We start from the raw sequence: 17,358 nt of genomic DNA on the forward strand, positions 1-17,358 counted from the left end.
GCAAAGGCTCACCTGGGGACCTGGCTGTAAATGGGAAAGTGGATTGGAGAGGAGAGGGGGGGGGGGGATGTAGCAGAGGGGAGACACAAAATATTCACGTCAGTGTGTGCAGAAAAAGAAAAGCAAGATTAGGCACACCACATTTAAAGGAAATGTTCTGCAGTTTGGGTCATGGTCTTTTTCTGTCTTGCAGGAAAATTGAAAAGAGGATGGATGTAATTTCCATCTGTGAAGCTTACAGGTATAAGGCTGTAGCTTGGCACTAAGACTGGAAATAGGGCAACACTGGCTCATTTACCCCCTTGTGGCCAGTAGGGGGAACAACAACCACATCAGTTTTTCTCAGACATTTTTCAATGAGAAAAAAACCCTGACTGTATAGATAATAGAAGTAGCCAAAGTTATGTTGCCTGACATTTTTAAGAAAACTGAGTTAGGCCCAGAGAACTGGCTACATTTAGGTCAACAATGTGTGCAAATTAAAATTCACTTAATGATGTCTGTGTGGTGGTAGCTAACCTGAATAGTTTTGATGTCATATAAAAAAGGCATTTTTTAAATTATATTATTTCCCTTAACACTTAACCCTTTAAACCCTAAAGTCCCCCAGTGGGGGGACTGTGAGGTCACTCAACAACAAAAGGCATGAAACGAAGCACTTATAAATAAATAAAGCCATATTGCACATCAGACTAAATTCAGCTACAAATGCTGTCAAGTCATACAACAACTGAACTCTGTTTGAGTAACACTTGAGGTATTGCTCTGAGCCAGTGACATAAATACCATAACTTACTCCTCTAAACAAAATCACAAGTGCTCCCTTCTTTATGACACCAGGGTGATTCAAATAGACCTTGTAGATGCAGAGATATTCTCTTTTTAATTTGAGTATGTCATTTCTTTTTAGCAGAGATCAAAACAGAGGCCAGGGCTTGAACACTTTAACACCTCAATACTTTTATGAGGACTTTTGAACCGTTCTATTGGCCCCTTTTATGTATTACTTCACAGTAAAGTACTACTGTAATCTAAGCTTTTGACTAGTAAAAGAATTGCCATTATTGCAATGTACTGGACTGTTAAAATGCGCAATGTGGTTGTAAAGTTAAACATTTTAAACTGAGGTCTAATGAGGAACACCTCACTTTGGGAGTCAGCCTCAGGTGGCCACTGGAGGAACTGCAGTTCACAGCAATGCTTTCAAATCTGGGCCTAAAAGTTTTCCTCTTGAACAAAATTTACCTATCAGCATTTTTAAGATCCTGGATTAAGATGACATGTCAAAACCAGATTATAACTGACATTTAAACATTTTATTTTATCTTCAAGACTGTTTTTGAAGAGAGCTGCGGCTCTAATGCTCCAGTTCAGGTTAGGTGGGACAACCTGATAAAACCAAGAGATGAACTTGATCTAAAGTGACTGACTGGTGGAATTTGTTACTTTTCCAGTCTTAGTGTTAAGCTTCCTTCCTGTGATTTCATATTTAACCTTCAGGAGTGAGTCATTTTAATCCTCTAATCGTTCTTTCAGGAAAATTCAGGAAAGCTCATTTCCCAAAATTCTGAACTAGTCCTTTAACAACAACAGAAAGATCTGATGAAACAATACAGTCAAGAGAGAAACAAGGGGTTAGACAGAAACGGCACTGCAGACAAGCTGCACTGCAAACAAACAATCCAGACAAAAATATATGTTCAGAAAAGTCACGTAAAATGAAAAGAGAAAGAAAGAGTGATCAAGAGATTTTGCATCTCTTCCAAAGTCACTCTAGCTCACCTGGAGATCTTGCTGCAAAGGGGAAAGGAGAAAGCAAAGCAGAGCAGTGGTTATGTTTCATAAATTCTCTGCATGAATAAAGGATTAAGTGATGGGTAAGTACAGCTGGTGACGCAATGATGATGTCGATAACGAGGTGAGGAGAAACAAGTTTGAAATCAAACTGGAAGAGAATAGAAGGATAAAAATAGGAGGATAAAACAGATTCACAAGTGAACAAAACAAAAAAAACAAATGCTGGTTCACCGATAAGATTTTCATCATCAATGTAGATCTGATGTTCAGCGAACAGACAGCACTTGTTTTTCTGTGGTTTGAATCATTTGCAACAATTTTCTCATAAAGAGAGAAAAACAGATGAGTGTAAAATAAACAGGAATGATGAAGGGATGAAAGAGATATGATCGTATCTCTCTCCTGGGGGGGGTTCACTTTGTCTCACCTGGAGACCTTGCTGCAAGAAGGGAACAGGAAACCACACAAGGGGGAAGGAACGTAAAGAAGACAGTAAGAAGGTTTTTAAGTGTAAAAACGGGATGTTGTTAAAAAAAATGAACTTATGAGCACACAGGTGGAGAAAACATTTTGATGAATAAGTTTGACCTGCATGCTCACCTGGAGACCTCGCCCCTGGTAAAATGAACAGAAATCATAGAGGGAAAGAGAAGAGTGCACAGTTATATTAGTCAGCTCTGGAGAGGAGGACAGTCTGTTAAGAACAGGTGGTAACAGAAATGTTGGGAAATCACGCTAGGAAAAGAAAGAAAATTAGCAAACAAAGTGAATGCACTGTAAATTCTCAAATATCTGTCCTTTTATTCTCACACATAAACAAAAATCGTCTCCCTTTTTTCAGTTTAGGTGACCAATCTCAGTTAATTGCTATATCATGACAGCAGTATCAGTCTTAATACCCTCCTGTTTAATACATTTTGGCTATTTTGGAAGATTTTTGCCTTCACCCATCAAAGATGGCTGGAGTAACAGAAGACACTGGGAGCAGAGAGCAAGTAGACACTCAGCAAAGGGCTGTGATATATTCATATGATAGATTCACTGCTTGTAATTTGTTATTTGAGAATCAACAGTAAAATTTCAAAGCAAAGAGAGGCATGTGAAAGGAAAGAATTTCTGAAACAAATCCAGAATCTGTCCTTCAAGGGTAAATACTACTGCAAAATTTTACACTTTGACTGGGATTTAATGAAATCACATATGTATGAGACTCCCCATCAAGTCTTCACAGTGTGCACACAGCACCAGGATACGTTTCTGGATGTGTTTCTAAGCAGTGAGGTTGTAACTGTGGTCCCACCTGGAGAGCGAGCGCCGTGGATTCCCCCATTGTGGTTCTCACTGATAGAGAAGTCCAGAGATGTGCGTGGTTTAGGCGTGTACTCTTTCCTTGCTTTAGTAGAACAGTCCCTTATCCTGCCAAAAAAAAAAAAAAACCCACACAGTTAGTGCTGTTATATACAGATATTTCATTTCAATTATTTAAAAACACAACATTTATATTTACAGTAGAACACAAAGTAAAAAATACTGACCGTTCGTCGATCTTACTGGAGAGCTGTGTGAGGATCTCAGCTGCACGGCTGTGGTACTCCACCTGAGCATGGACCAGTGCAGCCAGCTGGCTCACTTGCTCAATCTGTGAAATGTATACAAAACCATCAGAGAGAGATCACAGAGGGAAGCTGATCTGCAAACCAAGATGACACACAGGGCTTTTGGGGAAACAAACAGAATTAGGAACAACGATTCATTTTTTGACCTTGGAATCAGCAGTTGTTGATTTATCTTGCCGCGAGATCAAGTAGCAGCTGTTTGAGCTTTCAAAATAACGAGGCGGCTCAAGAATCGTAAGTGATTGAGCTTGTTATGAGAAATCATAACAGATTGTTTTACCACCATGTAATTAACAAAATCAAATGAGAGTGTTTTTGTACGGTTTAAGGCAGTATTAGGACTATTGAGGGCGGCTTTGTTTTCTCTTCCTTTAGAGTATTTCTACTATTGGCCAGCAGGGGGCAACTCCCTTGTTTTCAAAAAGGCTGTTAAAGCCCCATGAGAAAAAGATTTCAAATATGGCCTCATTTAATATTTTAAATGGCTTTGTAATCTTCATTGTTTACTATTATCCCTTTTAAATATTAATTCAGACAAACAAATAAAAAGCATAAAGCAAGGCATTCAAAGGTATGTCACTGCTAACATGGCAGCCAAATAAAAACAGATCCTTACATCACTCTCCAACAGGTTGAACATGCTCTGCTCAGCGATCTCCTTGGAGTCATCAAATTTCTCGAGTGCCTGTCTGATCTCGTCCTCTGTCACTTTGCCCTGACGCTTCTTCTTATAATCAAAGTCCAGGCGGCGGCCCTCCATTTTCTTGAGATGATGCTGCAAGAGGAGATGCGAAAGTTAAACTGGAGCCTTCAACCCAGAAATGACTCAGATCACTGGGTGTCTATTTTTTTTCACTTTGTACCTGAATCTCCTTCAGGTCTTTCTCATACAGGTTCTGCAGTGGATCAATAAAGTTCTGCTTGACCTCCATGTCAAGAGCGTCCTTCACTTCCCCGAGTTCACGCATGGCTTCACCAGCGTCAATCAGAGCAGGGCCTGAAAAATATGGACACGTCAAGCCACCAGAGACAGCCCACACTTCAGTGCCAGTTCATGATCTTACTGAAATCAGGGGCAGATTTTAAAGAGATTCTTTTTAAACAACATTTTACAAAGCAAACGTTCTTCCTCACAGGCTTGTACATCGTTTATAACATTGATACAGCAAAATAAAATGAGGGCGCTTTGTGAAACTTGACATAAGAAGTATTCCCTCTCTTCTTTTGTGGAGCTTTAATGTTTTGCATCTTACCAAAGTTGGACTCCTCTCCGAGCTCCCTGCCAAACCTCTGCATAGCTTCTCCGAGGATGGCCTCAGTCTGTGTGTAGCCCGGTCCCTTCTCCTGCCCCCGCATACGAGACATGGAGTTCATCATGCTCATCTTAGCTCTGGTAGCTGAGAAGACAGAGCACCAGTTAACCAAACAACACTTGGATCTGCTGTAGGTCATAAATCATCCTGTAGTTCTGGACTGATTATTTTAAGTGAGGGTTAAACATCAGAATATCTGAGACATGCATGGAACATGAGTCTACTCTGATTCAGAAACTGATTCTAACCTGACCGCCTGTACAGCAGCTTAATTTCATCCATTTTAACATCTTTATCTCTACTTTGTTCCAACGTTCCATCCAACCATTTTCATCTGCTTATCCAGAAACAGGTCTGAGCAAGTCAACAGAAACATCTCTCTACCAAGCAACATTTTCCAGCTTCTCCTCAGGGATCTCCAGGCGTTCCCAGAACAAATTGAATTTACGACATTATCCCTCCAGCGAGCTCTAGATCTACCCTGAGGCCTCCCCCCTTGTAGAGGAACCTAGAAAACCTCTGAAGGGAAGCGTCCAAAAGGCATCCTTATTAACTCAACTGACCAATGTCCAAGCTCCCGCAACTTATCCCGGCCACTTGTATCTACCATCTCAATCTTTCAGTCATTATCATACATAAAAATGTGTTTTAGTTATTGTATGGTTGTGATAATTAAAGAGTCTCATGAAGGTAAACTGTAAGGTCCCAGCTTTAGAAAATTTAATACATATTCAATATGATGTTTCTTTAATGAGTTTAACATTCAGCCTTTGAAAACACCTAAACATTCCCTCACCCCTCTAAAAAACAAACAAAAAATAAAACATTCTAACATTTCAACAGTTACAACAGTCCCTAACCCTATGATGTGAACAAGCACCAGCTTCCATGGCACATATGTTAAAAATATAAAATATTTCAAAGTTTGTCTGAAATTTTCCAGTAACAAATCAATCCATACCCAATTATTGCAGTGTTTGGGGGTTGGGACGGCTTTGGTAGACTCTCTTTGTCAAGTGACCAGAAAAATGTGCTATGTTTTGTGATGCTGCTAGCAAGAAGAGTGATTCTGCTGAATTGGAAACAAAAAAATCCTCCAGCTTATCAAGCTTTAATGAATGATGCAATGAAACTCTTACAACTTGAAAAAAATCAAGTTTACCCTGAGGGGAAAGATTAACGGAAAGATTAACATGTTTCACTCAATATGGCAACCATTTATAGAATATAACAACAAAAACAACCTCATGAAAAATCAAGTCTAACCAAATAAAACAAAAACAAGTTGCATCCTCCTTGTCATATTATTATTTAAATTGTATTTTACTCTTACTCTTGTTTTATTTTTTATTGCATTTTATTTTCAAATATTACTTATTATTATTATTATTATTTAAAAAAAAATCTTTTAGTTAATGTATGTGTATACAATTGTGTTCTGTGTGTATTGGTGTATCCATATATGTAAATACATGTAAATATGTGTGCAGATTTATGTGTACATGTGGATATACCTACCGTGAATGTGTGAGCAGATGCATTTATTTATATTTTTAAATTATATTTTAATTTGTATACAACACAGAAAAACTCCCCAATAAATTTAAGTTAAAAATCAAAAAAACAAAGAAAACATCCCATTAAGGTATAACACAGCTGTCTTTAGTCACCTGGGTTTGGCTGCAGATACTCAGTGGTCTTGGTCATGATGTCCAACACTGCCCGGGATGTAACGTCCATCTTCTGCAGAGCACAAATTTTAAAACAACATGAGGAGGGAGCCAACAACAGTAGGTGAAGATGAATAGATCGATGTCTGACAGTTGGGTAAGGTTAGGGAAAATAATCAGTTTTGATGCTCCTAGTGCACCAATCAGTAAGCTCAGATTAAAAAAGTATGACAATGTTTTTAACATTGGTTGTGAGAGAGATGCCTGAATCTGACTGTAAATGCTGCTAAGTTCTGCTTTAGTGGCATGAGACCCAACAGCTCTCCCATACTGAAGCTAAGCTAGCACAATTCTACCTGAGAGCAGCTGAGGCTGGACTGAAAACTCTTACAACTTTTCAGTCTACTTGAACCTCACAGTACATTCTGTTTCTATTTCAGATATTTTTTTGTGTAAAATTCATTTTTTTCTCTTCTAACGAGAGCTGGTCCATCAGAAAACTGCATGAGCTTCTCGAAATGGGTTTTGAGGACTGCATGGCAACACTGGTGGACATCTTTGTAAAATCTTTCAGCTGCAGGCAGGTTTTAAATCTGACTGCTGGAGTGTTTGGTCTGCTGGGATTCCTCAATGTTTTGGTTATTTTTTTAATCAAAAGCTCTTTATTTTCAGATGAGTACTAATAGGAAATGCAGAAAGGGTTCAGTCTTGCCTTCTCCATTTCAGTGAAGTCTTCATCGAGCTTTGTTCCTTCTGCACCTCCAACTTTCTCACTCACTTTCTGTGAAAAGACAAACAGAGAAGAAGAACAGGGTTAAATCTTTCATTCTTTTTGTTCAATTTATTTAAATAGATTGGGTCAAAACCTCACTGCTGAGAAACACATCAAACCAACATTTTGATACAGAATTTACTCTCTCAGAAAGTCCAGGTCATGACACAACAAGGTTTCATTGAAACAGCCTGACAAAATAATAAAACACGCTGTGAATTCATGTCACACATAAGCTGAGTAAAATACAGGGAAAAGAGACCTCGCAGGGCTATATCACCCGGACTGCTTGGTGGAAACACGGCTTAAGATCCCTTGCTGGTAAACACCTCCCAGCCTGTGTTGAAATGCAGAAGTCTGTAGCTTTGGAATGTCAACACAAAATGTAGTCTGCTTTTTTGTTTAAGAAATGAGAATTCTATCCCATATCACTCCTCTGTGCAGAAATATTTGGTCTTTAGGGAGCAAGAATAATGCTTTAGATTCAAAATACAGACGGATATACTATAGTTTAACTTTCAGCATCAGCTTCATATGACCCCAAAGACACTGCACCAGTAAACATGTATCATCCCTTTGTTTTGGATGTGGCTCAGAGGAAGGAATGTTCCTACACTGGACTTGGCAGTGCTTCGAACCTCAGGGACTCTGGCAGCAAGTGTGTGATGTTATCTCTAACATTTATAGGGTAGTCTCGACAAAGGACTCAGAGATATGTCTGCTTGGAAGCCCTAAAAATCGTAATCATGCTAACAATATTGCTGAGATCTTGCTGATTATTGCCAAAAAATACATCACAGAAAAAAACAGAAATCAAACACGAACATTCTTATTGAACTTTTTAAAGTAACATACTTCCTCTTAAATTTTTATTTTCTGTTTGTTAATATGCTTAAATTTGAAAACCTTAAAAGAAACCCTGAAAAAAAACAAAAACAAAACCTGAAACACAGATGAAGCGGTCAGCTGCTACTCTTTGGTGAATTGAAAGCTGTGTGCCTACTTGTCTGACTCCCGTAACCTTTCCTGTCCAATTTAGATAATGTCAAACAACAATGACACAGACACCATTTACATCACACAAACCCATTTCATGGATGATAACATTGTGACTTAACATGGCCTCTCACATTAACGTTAACATTGCTGCTCACCATGATAAGAGTGTGAATCCGAGGCATTTTATGACCTTAACACACGTTTGTGGTCTTTAAATAATAAGCTTGGCATTGAGCCGGTATTAGCAGCTGTGCTAACTGTACGTAATGTTTTCTAAAATCCTTTTTTCACCTATTTTATAATAATAATGAATTAATTTGAGGTCTTTTATTTCCTTTTGTCCTGCCCTCCTTCTTAATCCTTTTCTCATCTTTTTGCATCTTTTGTACTCTTGGTTATTTTCTTATTGACTCCTGCAATTTTCTGCAGCAGAAATACGTTTTTTATTTATTTATTTATTTTCTTATTAGATCCTCTTTTGTAAGCCCCTCAGGTTTCAATTTGACCTTCTCAATGATTCCTGTCCTCAAAGCCTAGGTGAGAGAAGAATATGTGCAGACAGTGTTGTACCTCAATATCTCAATAACGGACCTATGATCCAATCTAGATGAAAGGCAGAATATCCCTCTTTGGATTTATCAGACAGGCTCACTGCTTTTCCTGAGCTCGCCACATCAGCAGAGAGGGAGATCAAATAAGAGAAAAAAAGATGGTGTATAGGCAGCAACAAAGCTGGAAGCAATGGCCCCCATCATGACTTTAGACTTGGCAGTGATCCACATGTACAGACACAAACATAGAAATAAGTCCTCCTAGCCCCTGTCAGTCAGTCTGCTGACAATATTTACAGCTCTGCCACCGTCAAGCTCCTGTCTGTGATGTAACCAGAGGGCTCGAGGGGGCAGCAAACTGACGCAACGAGGCCAGACACAGGCCTCAGAGGGAGGACTAAGGAGGAAAGAGAGAAAAGCTTTCAGGGAACGTCACAGCGCGTGGCAACAAAAAGTGTGAAAGATAAGGTCAGATGATGAAGCCTTACCTCGAGTCCAAGACCAAAATATCACAAAATATCACACTTTATCTGAACTTTTCACACTGAATGTGCCATTTTAAGTTTTTCCTCATACAGAAGAAGAGAGAAAACAAAACATAGAGCTTCTGATGAAAAGTTAGACTACATTTTTAAAGATATAGAGCTGATTTTTGACAGAAGGAGCAGTTTTTGTTAATAAATCTAATCCTATGAACACAGCCTGTGCAGCGTAAGACTTCCTGAGGATCTTTGTGAGTCAACGTCACAAAGTCTCCTCTGATCCCTCCCCAGAGTTGCCTCAGTATTTTGACAGCGATGCAAAACAAACTCAAAGCTGCACACAAACACAGTAGGAGTCACATATCCTGTCATACGTTTCACCTACACATAATTAAAACATCTTCAAATCCTCCCTGAGCCAGTTGCCATGGAGACAAGTACCTGCCTGTGCATGGCTTAATCAGGTGTGCATGTCAGCACGTTTGACTTCCTTTTCTTTTTCTCACTACTTGCCTGTCACAGCAGAGATGAAAAAAGAGATTTTGTTTCCTTATTCGCTCATTTAATAAGAAAAAACACTAATTGACATTTAGTATTCAGAAGAATGAGGAAATAAGTCCTCAATGAGCTGAATTACTATGATGAAAGTGTGTGACACATTTCATGACCATAAAAAAACAAAGACATACTCCTTGTGTTTGTGATCTCATTTGTGAGCCACAGCTACATCACTACTGACAATGAAATTCACAATGAAACCCTTAATGTTCATGCTGTCCAGTCTTCAAGTGTACTTTCTCTCACCTGAGCCAAAATATGACCACAATTACACGCAACAACAACCTGGTTTCAGAGCCAGAAAATGTGGATGAACAATAGAGGTGGCCTCTTTCTGGATTCAATACCTTGTATAAAAAACTCAGGTAGACACTGCAACCTGCAGAACAACCGCACACACATGCAGCATAATGAGTCATGTCTGCCTTGACACATGTATTCAATTGGCCACAGAAATAAATTGAGCGATTTTTCTTTATTTAAAGCTATGTTATTTTTTTTGTAATATTCAGCTCAGTGCACAGCAGCTGAACACAATGATACTGGCATTATTTTCTGCTGTTACAGGATATTATCAATTTATGCTCTGACCATGACTGTGATGATTAATGTTCCACAGCAGGTTTTATAACTCTGAGGAGGAGAGGATGAATAAGTTCCCCATATTATTACACCATGCAATACATTGACTGCAAAGTTTTAATATCAAAACTTGAAAAGTAGCTCACAATTAGATAGCCAATTAAATAGCCAATACAGCATTCACCGTCAGGAACCAGAGACAGAAACTACAGACCAAAATCAATAATTTACTACTTAAAAACATCTGCCACAATAGCAGGTGAAAATCGGTGCTGCAACAATTAATTGTTTTCTGAATTGCTTCATCTTAGCTTTCTCCAATTACCAACTCACAGTTCAAAACGCAAACAATGGTAAAAATGCTCTGACAGTCATTCCATAATTCAGATATTTGGCTTATAAATTAAGACAAGATAAGTTGGTATGAGATAAGATAAGGAATCTTAAGGAGTCTGCATCTATTCCACAAATTCTGCAGTTAAGTGACCAGAGGCAGTCCGAGTCTTTAAGTTGGTTAGCTCTCAAGCTAAATGCTTGAAAAACAACTCAGCAAAGCAGTGCCGCCTGTGGGAATATGTACATAGCTTGGCAGGGAAAGAGCAACTGAATGAATAAAAATGAGCTGTTGGTAGCTGCTTTGAGTAAGTGGAACAGCGCTGCTGCTGCTGCCGCCCATGGCTGCTGTCACCACATGCTCATTCCCCAGACACTTTAAAGAGGAGAGCAAAGACAGAGTCATGTTGTGCTTTGCTGAGGAGCTGGCAATTTAGAACAGTGATAGAAGAGAGATGCAAGCAGGAGTACACTTGACATCCACTGACTATGTAGCATGTCACAACCAATGACAACAGGACTCATGATTGATCCTTTTCTCACACTCAGCTAAAAATGGACCCATGCTGCAAATTTCCCCTAACAGCAACAAAATCAGTGATCTGAAACTTCATTGTGTCCCAATAATCTGTCCCTCACTGTGTAACCCCCTACCCCCCCTCCATCCATCCTTCTCTCTACCATCACTCTCCTCTTCCTCCTCCTCCCTGCAGAGGAAGGACACAACAAGGTGAACGGTGCAGCAGTGGGAAGTGAACCTTACAAGGATGAGTGTAATGTGCAGTTGGCTGCTGGAAAATAGCAGCAGTGGCGTAATTGATATGTAACCAGTGACGTTACAGACTAAGACGTCACACCCAGAGCAGCTTTAGCTGTACAGGCTGGCATGCACAGTGTTCATAAATGGGAGTACAGGTTCAATCGGCAGATCTGTGATTCTTTTTTGAGAAAGACCCACTGGAAGAATCAAGTTTCACTGCAGAGCTGCAGGGCCAGGTTGTCCCTGCAAAGGAGGCTCATTGTTCCAGGCCGTTTCATTTTGATGACGTAAAACAAAGACTGCTTCAAAGTGTAACTTTTTCCTGTTATGGATTTTTCTACATAAGGCAAACACTTTGTTAAAAATTATTTAAAATATTAAAGTTTGGAAAATATGGATTAGCAAATGTGCAAAGTTCAAAGCTTATGCTGCTAGCTATAACTCTCCTGCTTTAGCTAATGAGCTCTCACTAAAGGCTGCACACCAAAGACATTTTCAAACTATTTGAGATGTCACATAACCTTTTTTGTATGATGATGTAACAAGTGCACAGTAATGCTCAAACATCAAAGTGATTAAAATGGGAAAAAATTTTAGTTAAGCAGACTTCCTTGTTCTAATAAAAAAGAAAAAATAATCATATTTAATCAAGCTCTATCTGGTGGGAAAGTGTGAAACACAATACAAGTAAAACAAAGCATTGGTAAGACTCTGCTGCTTTGCTGGCAGCTACATGAGGCTATAGCTGCAAGCTAACAGAAGTGTGCTAGCAACTACAATGGGAACATGCAGTTTTGTGTAATACAATTTACCATGTTGTATTTCTTTACTATTTCATTTTCTACAGCTCCACTATTTCATTCAGCTGACACTTTTGTCCAAAGCATTTCACAACACAAGCAAGAATTTAGACAAGAGGGGAAAAACCTCAGTAAGTGTGACAAAGTGCTTTGGACTTGTTAGGGTGCGAGTACTGCCATCTGGTGCCAAAAAAGTGCTTTTTCCCTCCTAAAATAATGTAATGTAGCCACTGCTAACCACCAATAAAAATTCGATGTCAACAGCAATTTTCAACATTCAATATTCAGCATTGTCAGGGTATTTATAAGTGTATTTAGTATTTATCATTAATAAACACAGTTTAGGTATTTTGGGTATTGGTGACAGATCAGATACTTGGATAGCCATGCTAGCAGCAGTGTGAGGCTGTGCTAAGGTGACTAGGTTTCCCACTTTGTGTGGACTGCACAGTATTTTATTACTACTGCCGCTGGTTCAGATGATGTCTCATACTTAATTGGCTTTTGTTTTAAAGGTGTATGATTATTTTCTTTCCTAAAACTAGCTTATATCTACTGGTTAAGTAGAAAGAAGAGGAAGGTCCATTTGTGTTTGAAGAATGCAGAGGTGCCTTCATTAGTGTCCATCATGACCTATAAAGCTGAAAGACCACCTCCATCATTGCTGACAAACTGGGTGGCCAAATCAACTTTTGTTGAAAGCATTTTAAGCACCATTAACATCATCAACATTAACACTGGCAATATTTATGAGCTGGTAGTTTTATTAAATATTCTTTTAAGGGTTAGATGGATATTATATTGAAATCTGAACCACCTCTTAGTGTTGTCCCACACTGTCCAACTAAAACACACTCATTGTCCCACATTTTAATTTGTAGGGTGTGCTAAGCTAAAACAGTTAACTGAAAACTAATATCAGCAAGCTAGTATATTTCTAAAATCAATGTTGATTTGAAGGAGTTTAGTGGATGTAATTTTTTTAACTTGTTTGCAAACGTAGTGAAGGTTGTCAGCATGCTAACTTTGGCTAATTAAAACCGTTTTATCAAATTTCAAAGGCTTGTACGGCCATAGCTCTGTGAACTTAGGAAAACAGTAAGAATTGCTGACATTAGCAATTGAAAATTTCACAATGACAACAATGAATGCCCATGTTAAGTGAATGTAGTGCTCAGATTCACCATCATTCACCAGTGTAGCATCCTTTCATACTAGCCGTTACTTGGAGATGGTTGATAAACATTGAGCTAAGAAAACATAAAAAAAAGGTAAACTATAACTTATATGACTAAAACATGACACATAGAGAATGTTATGGCTTAGTCCATCCAGGTTTCAGGTCTCTGTCCTCACTTTCCATTTTCTGTCCAACTGGCAACCATGTTCACCAAATCAGACCAGATTAAAGAAGCTAAATGTGAAGCGGTAAATAGCCCAGAGATCTTTTTGATGGCTGCGGGGCGTCCTCCCTCCCTCCCGTCTAAAATCCCTTGCATCACCACACGGGTTAGACAGCAGTGAGTTTGTGTGAGTGTGTGTGTGTGTGTGCACGTGCGTGTGTGTGTGTCTGTGTGTGTCCCAAAATGCTCTCTGAGTGGATGTTTTTAAGGACACATTGCTTGTTCATGGGGCCTCATGTGACCTGGACAAGGTGTACTGTAGAGGAAAGCCAGCCTGATGGATCAGGTCAGGTACAGTGCACACTATGTTTCCAAAGGAGATTCTGGTCTTACTACAACAGGAAGTCATCAAGTAATCAAGACTGAGTCTGATCTCAATTTGTGGGTATTTCCTTTTTTTATTTCAAGTATTTAAATAAAAACTTTTCACTGCCGCGGTTCTTGATTCATAATCTTGGTTCTCTGTACAAAGAGACCAAAAACTGAATTAATGGAAACATTTTGGCATCTTAGGTCTTAGATTCTAAGAAGTGATGCTACATTTTATAGGATGATCAAGTACAGTTTGATGCAACGTATGGGGAAAAAACTGAATACACTCTGTTTAACATTAATCAGTTGAGGCTGTGTTGGGTCCAAAACAAGAACCACGTTAGCACAGCTTAGAAATAAAGAGTGGAAACAGAATAAGCTTGCTGTACTCCGTTCCAAATAATGAAATCAACCAACCAGCATGGCTTTCACCACTTAACAGTTTAGGCTTTGCTGTAATCCATAATTACAGGAGGGATGCTGAGTGACTGACCTTAACTGTTCGTCTTATTTCTGGATTTTATGCTAAACTATGCTAAGTGTCTGAGTATAGCTCTGTATTTTCAATGACAGTAATTTTATTCTTCTTATTATTAGCAAAAGAAAAAATAACTTAGCTCTTCAAAAAGGAAATTTACACACTGAAATCTAATAATTGGTTATAATCTTTTTAAAAGGTGCTTTAAAAAGTGTTGTTTGCTTGAGGCTTTTACTGGTTTCAACAATGAAGACAGTTTCTGTAATTACTTGAACCGTGCTCTCCCAAAATAAGAAACCATTTTCAGGTAGAAGAATCACACTGAGCTATATTTAACCCTTCACGAGGTTAACAGCATTTCCTTTTCTATAAAAAGACATGACCGTAACGATTAATGGAAACACTCCTGGCAAACAACAGGAGGGTTTAAACAGCAGGGATTAACACCTGTGTGTGGGCTAATACTATTAAAATGGCTGAGGAGGACACCAACCTTGACTGGCTGTGACATATAAAGCATTTGTTGTTTTTCTTGAGTAGAAGTCTGTGATTAGATTACACTAGTCACTGTAGGACACAGAGTGATTACTACTACAACTTTACATTTGTAAAGACACACACATGCCTGTTTTCCAATTGTTTTGGTGTGTCCACATGTCACATGTAGTTGTAAGCCCTCTAAACAAGTTGAATGAGATGGAAATGTAAGATAATTTTAAGATATTCAGTCAATAACCAAGCTACATAACTGGCTCTACAAATAGCAGAATCATTAATCTGTTTCAATAGTCCAAAAATTATTATTATGTTATTATCACACCGGCAATGGTTTGAACAGCTGGTGTGGCTAAATAGTATACATAGTAATTCATTTTGCAAAACTATGTGATGATGGAAAATGAACATGATTCCTGAAGATAAGACATCCAGCTTCAGTTACTGATGTGTTTCAGGCCTATCATCAGCCAGTGTATCTGTGTGCTTGCTTATATTTTAGCATCAAACAACTGCACTGTGTTAGCATTAGTCACATGGCGCCCAATGTGAGGCATAAAAGGAGCGTGCTACCACTGCTGCTGCTGCTCTCCCCTCCCTCCCTCCTCGCTTGTCTAATCCTGGCCGGGCACACAGAGGCCTTGCTTTAAATACGTGCAGGGTGGAAGAGGGGGATTAAAAATGACAAGAGTGATTAGTGAGGCTATTAGGAGGACAGCCCCTGCTGCTGGACAATAACAGGAAGATCTGACTCTTCCAGACAGCATTAAAACATCCCTCCCCTTCTTACTCCACCTACTGCCTTTGGTAACCTTTTCATGGAAGATCTGAGCAGGAGCCTCTCCTGAAGTTGTGAGGGATAACAGATATTCTCACTGTGTCTACTTATTTATACTTGACACTGAGTTGTGTTTTGTTTGTTGGTTTGTAATTTTCCATTTCATTCTACTTATTTTCAAAGGGCTAAAAGTCTCTCTTCTAGATGTATATGCCCAATTTTAATCCACACTTAAAAATGAGATTATAAACACCAATATTACAGGTTACAGGTTACTTTAAAATTCTACTTCTTGGCTTCCCAATAGGTTCAGGTAGGACCAGATTGATTTACAGCACGTCTAAGTCTCAATGACAACACCACGCCGGCTGACAAAGCTTAGTAGTGAATAGAGATATCTGTATTTTTCCTCTGCTTAAAACTGTAATTAATTTTGTAGTCATGGTGGACACAAGAACCTGACTGTCATACAGAAAAAGGACAGAAAAGCAGAAGAAAGCTAAACAGGAGAGTGATAGCACACTAGCTTAAAGCTGACCTAGGGTCTAAACTGTTTATGATACTATTCATTCAAACCCACATGCAGCAGTTATTCTGCAATGGTCTGTTCAAACTTGAGAGTCTATCAATAAAATGAAGAGTGAATTCATGTTAGCTCTGCTTGGTAGATGACCAGCAGGACGGGACAGCTGACCAGTATGTAGTAACGTTACACAGTCTCTGAGTACTGGACTGCCAGCTGCGCAAAATATAGACAGCTACTAAACTACATACAAACTGACAGTGTTTACTTGTCGTCACGTTAGCCTACAGATACGTCATAGCACCAGGCTGCCAATAGCACTACATATAGCCAGCTAATACAACGTTTGCTTGGCGTCACATTTCAAACTGTAGCGCAACGCAACTGTACTGATAAATACCCTACCTTGGCATATTGTATCCAGGAAAAAGTTGTCTTGAATACAGAAAATTAGTTTTGATCCGATCTCCATTTAATTCCACAACAAACATACCTTGCTTTTAGTAATTTACAACAGGGTGCATAACACTCCTGGCCAGAAGGTGGCGAGGCAGTCCGATTACAACAGATCCTCCCCATAGCATCTTTAACTTGATGGTGATGATTTTTTGGGGGAAAAAAAGAGGCTCTAGTCAGTCGGAAGTTTTATGAGGAAAACAGCCAACTTTTGGAAAAATGAAAAAAAAAAAATAGTGTAATGATGGTCGAAGATTTTGTTTCTTTTTCTTTCTTTCTTTCTTTCTTTCTTTCTTTCTTTCTTTCGCCTCCTTTCTCACCTCCAAACATCCTCAGGGCCTTTCTGTTCTTGGCGTCACGTTCCTCTTGCAATGCTGCGCAGAGTATATTCACTGCTGCACAGTGACTCAACAATATGTCTGACTGCATTAACTGTAACTGGAATCCAGCCTGTCAGAGTTAAACCTTATGCAGTTCAGGATTTCTAGGGAAGTTTCTAGAGCACCCGGGACAAAGCTACCACTGGGTTTTCGCAATTTATTGATAAACTACCTTTCCAACTTTCTGCCCAGAGAAAATACCCTGCTACAGTGGAATCAGGGTAAAATCTATTTGCTATTCTCAAATCTGGGTGTTTGGAGCCGGTGTGGGGGTAGCCGGTTCCTGTTCAGACTACAGCT

At 39.1% G+C, this 17,358-nt stretch overlaps 1 protein-coding gene across 3 annotated transcripts in view; it reads right to left on the reverse strand.

Moving 5' to 3' along the window:
- The window catches only part of sh3gl2a (SH3 domain containing GRB2 like 2a, endophilin A1), a 38,604-nt gene that overhangs the window by 2,732 nt on the left and 18,514 nt on the right, over positions 1-17,358 (reverse strand). Inside the window, exons 2-12 of one of the 3 annotated variants that reach the window (XM_074697252.1) lie at positions 7,109-7,177; positions 6,397-6,469; positions 4,667-4,810; positions 4,277-4,410; positions 4,030-4,188; positions 3,333-3,436; positions 3,098-3,213; positions 2,398-2,412; positions 2,225-2,236; positions 1,783-1,794; positions 13-24 (exon numbers count right to left, since the gene is read on the reverse strand). In XM_074697252.1, the coding sequence (XP_074553353.1) occupies positions 13-24; positions 1,783-1,794; positions 2,225-2,236; positions 2,398-2,412; positions 3,098-3,213; positions 3,333-3,436; positions 4,030-4,188; positions 4,277-4,410; positions 4,667-4,810; positions 6,397-6,469; positions 7,109-7,177 (850 nt within the window). Of the gene's footprint in view, positions 1-12; positions 1,795-2,224; positions 2,237-2,397; positions 2,413-3,097; positions 3,214-3,332; positions 3,437-4,029; positions 4,189-4,276; positions 4,411-4,666; positions 4,811-6,396; positions 6,470-7,108; positions 7,178-17,358 lie in introns of those variants that run through there. The other 2 variants (XM_074697243.1, XM_074697232.1) reach the window with 2 other exon arrangements.

The sequence above is a fragment of the Halichoeres trimaculatus genome, unplaced genomic scaffold (genome assembly GCF_033239565.1).
Source record: "Halichoeres trimaculatus isolate MK-OKI-2021-1 unplaced genomic scaffold, fHalTri1.1 fHalTri1_scaffold_2, whole genome shotgun sequence".
Lineage (NCBI taxonomy): Eukaryota > Metazoa > Chordata > Actinopteri > Labriformes > Labridae > Halichoeres > Halichoeres trimaculatus.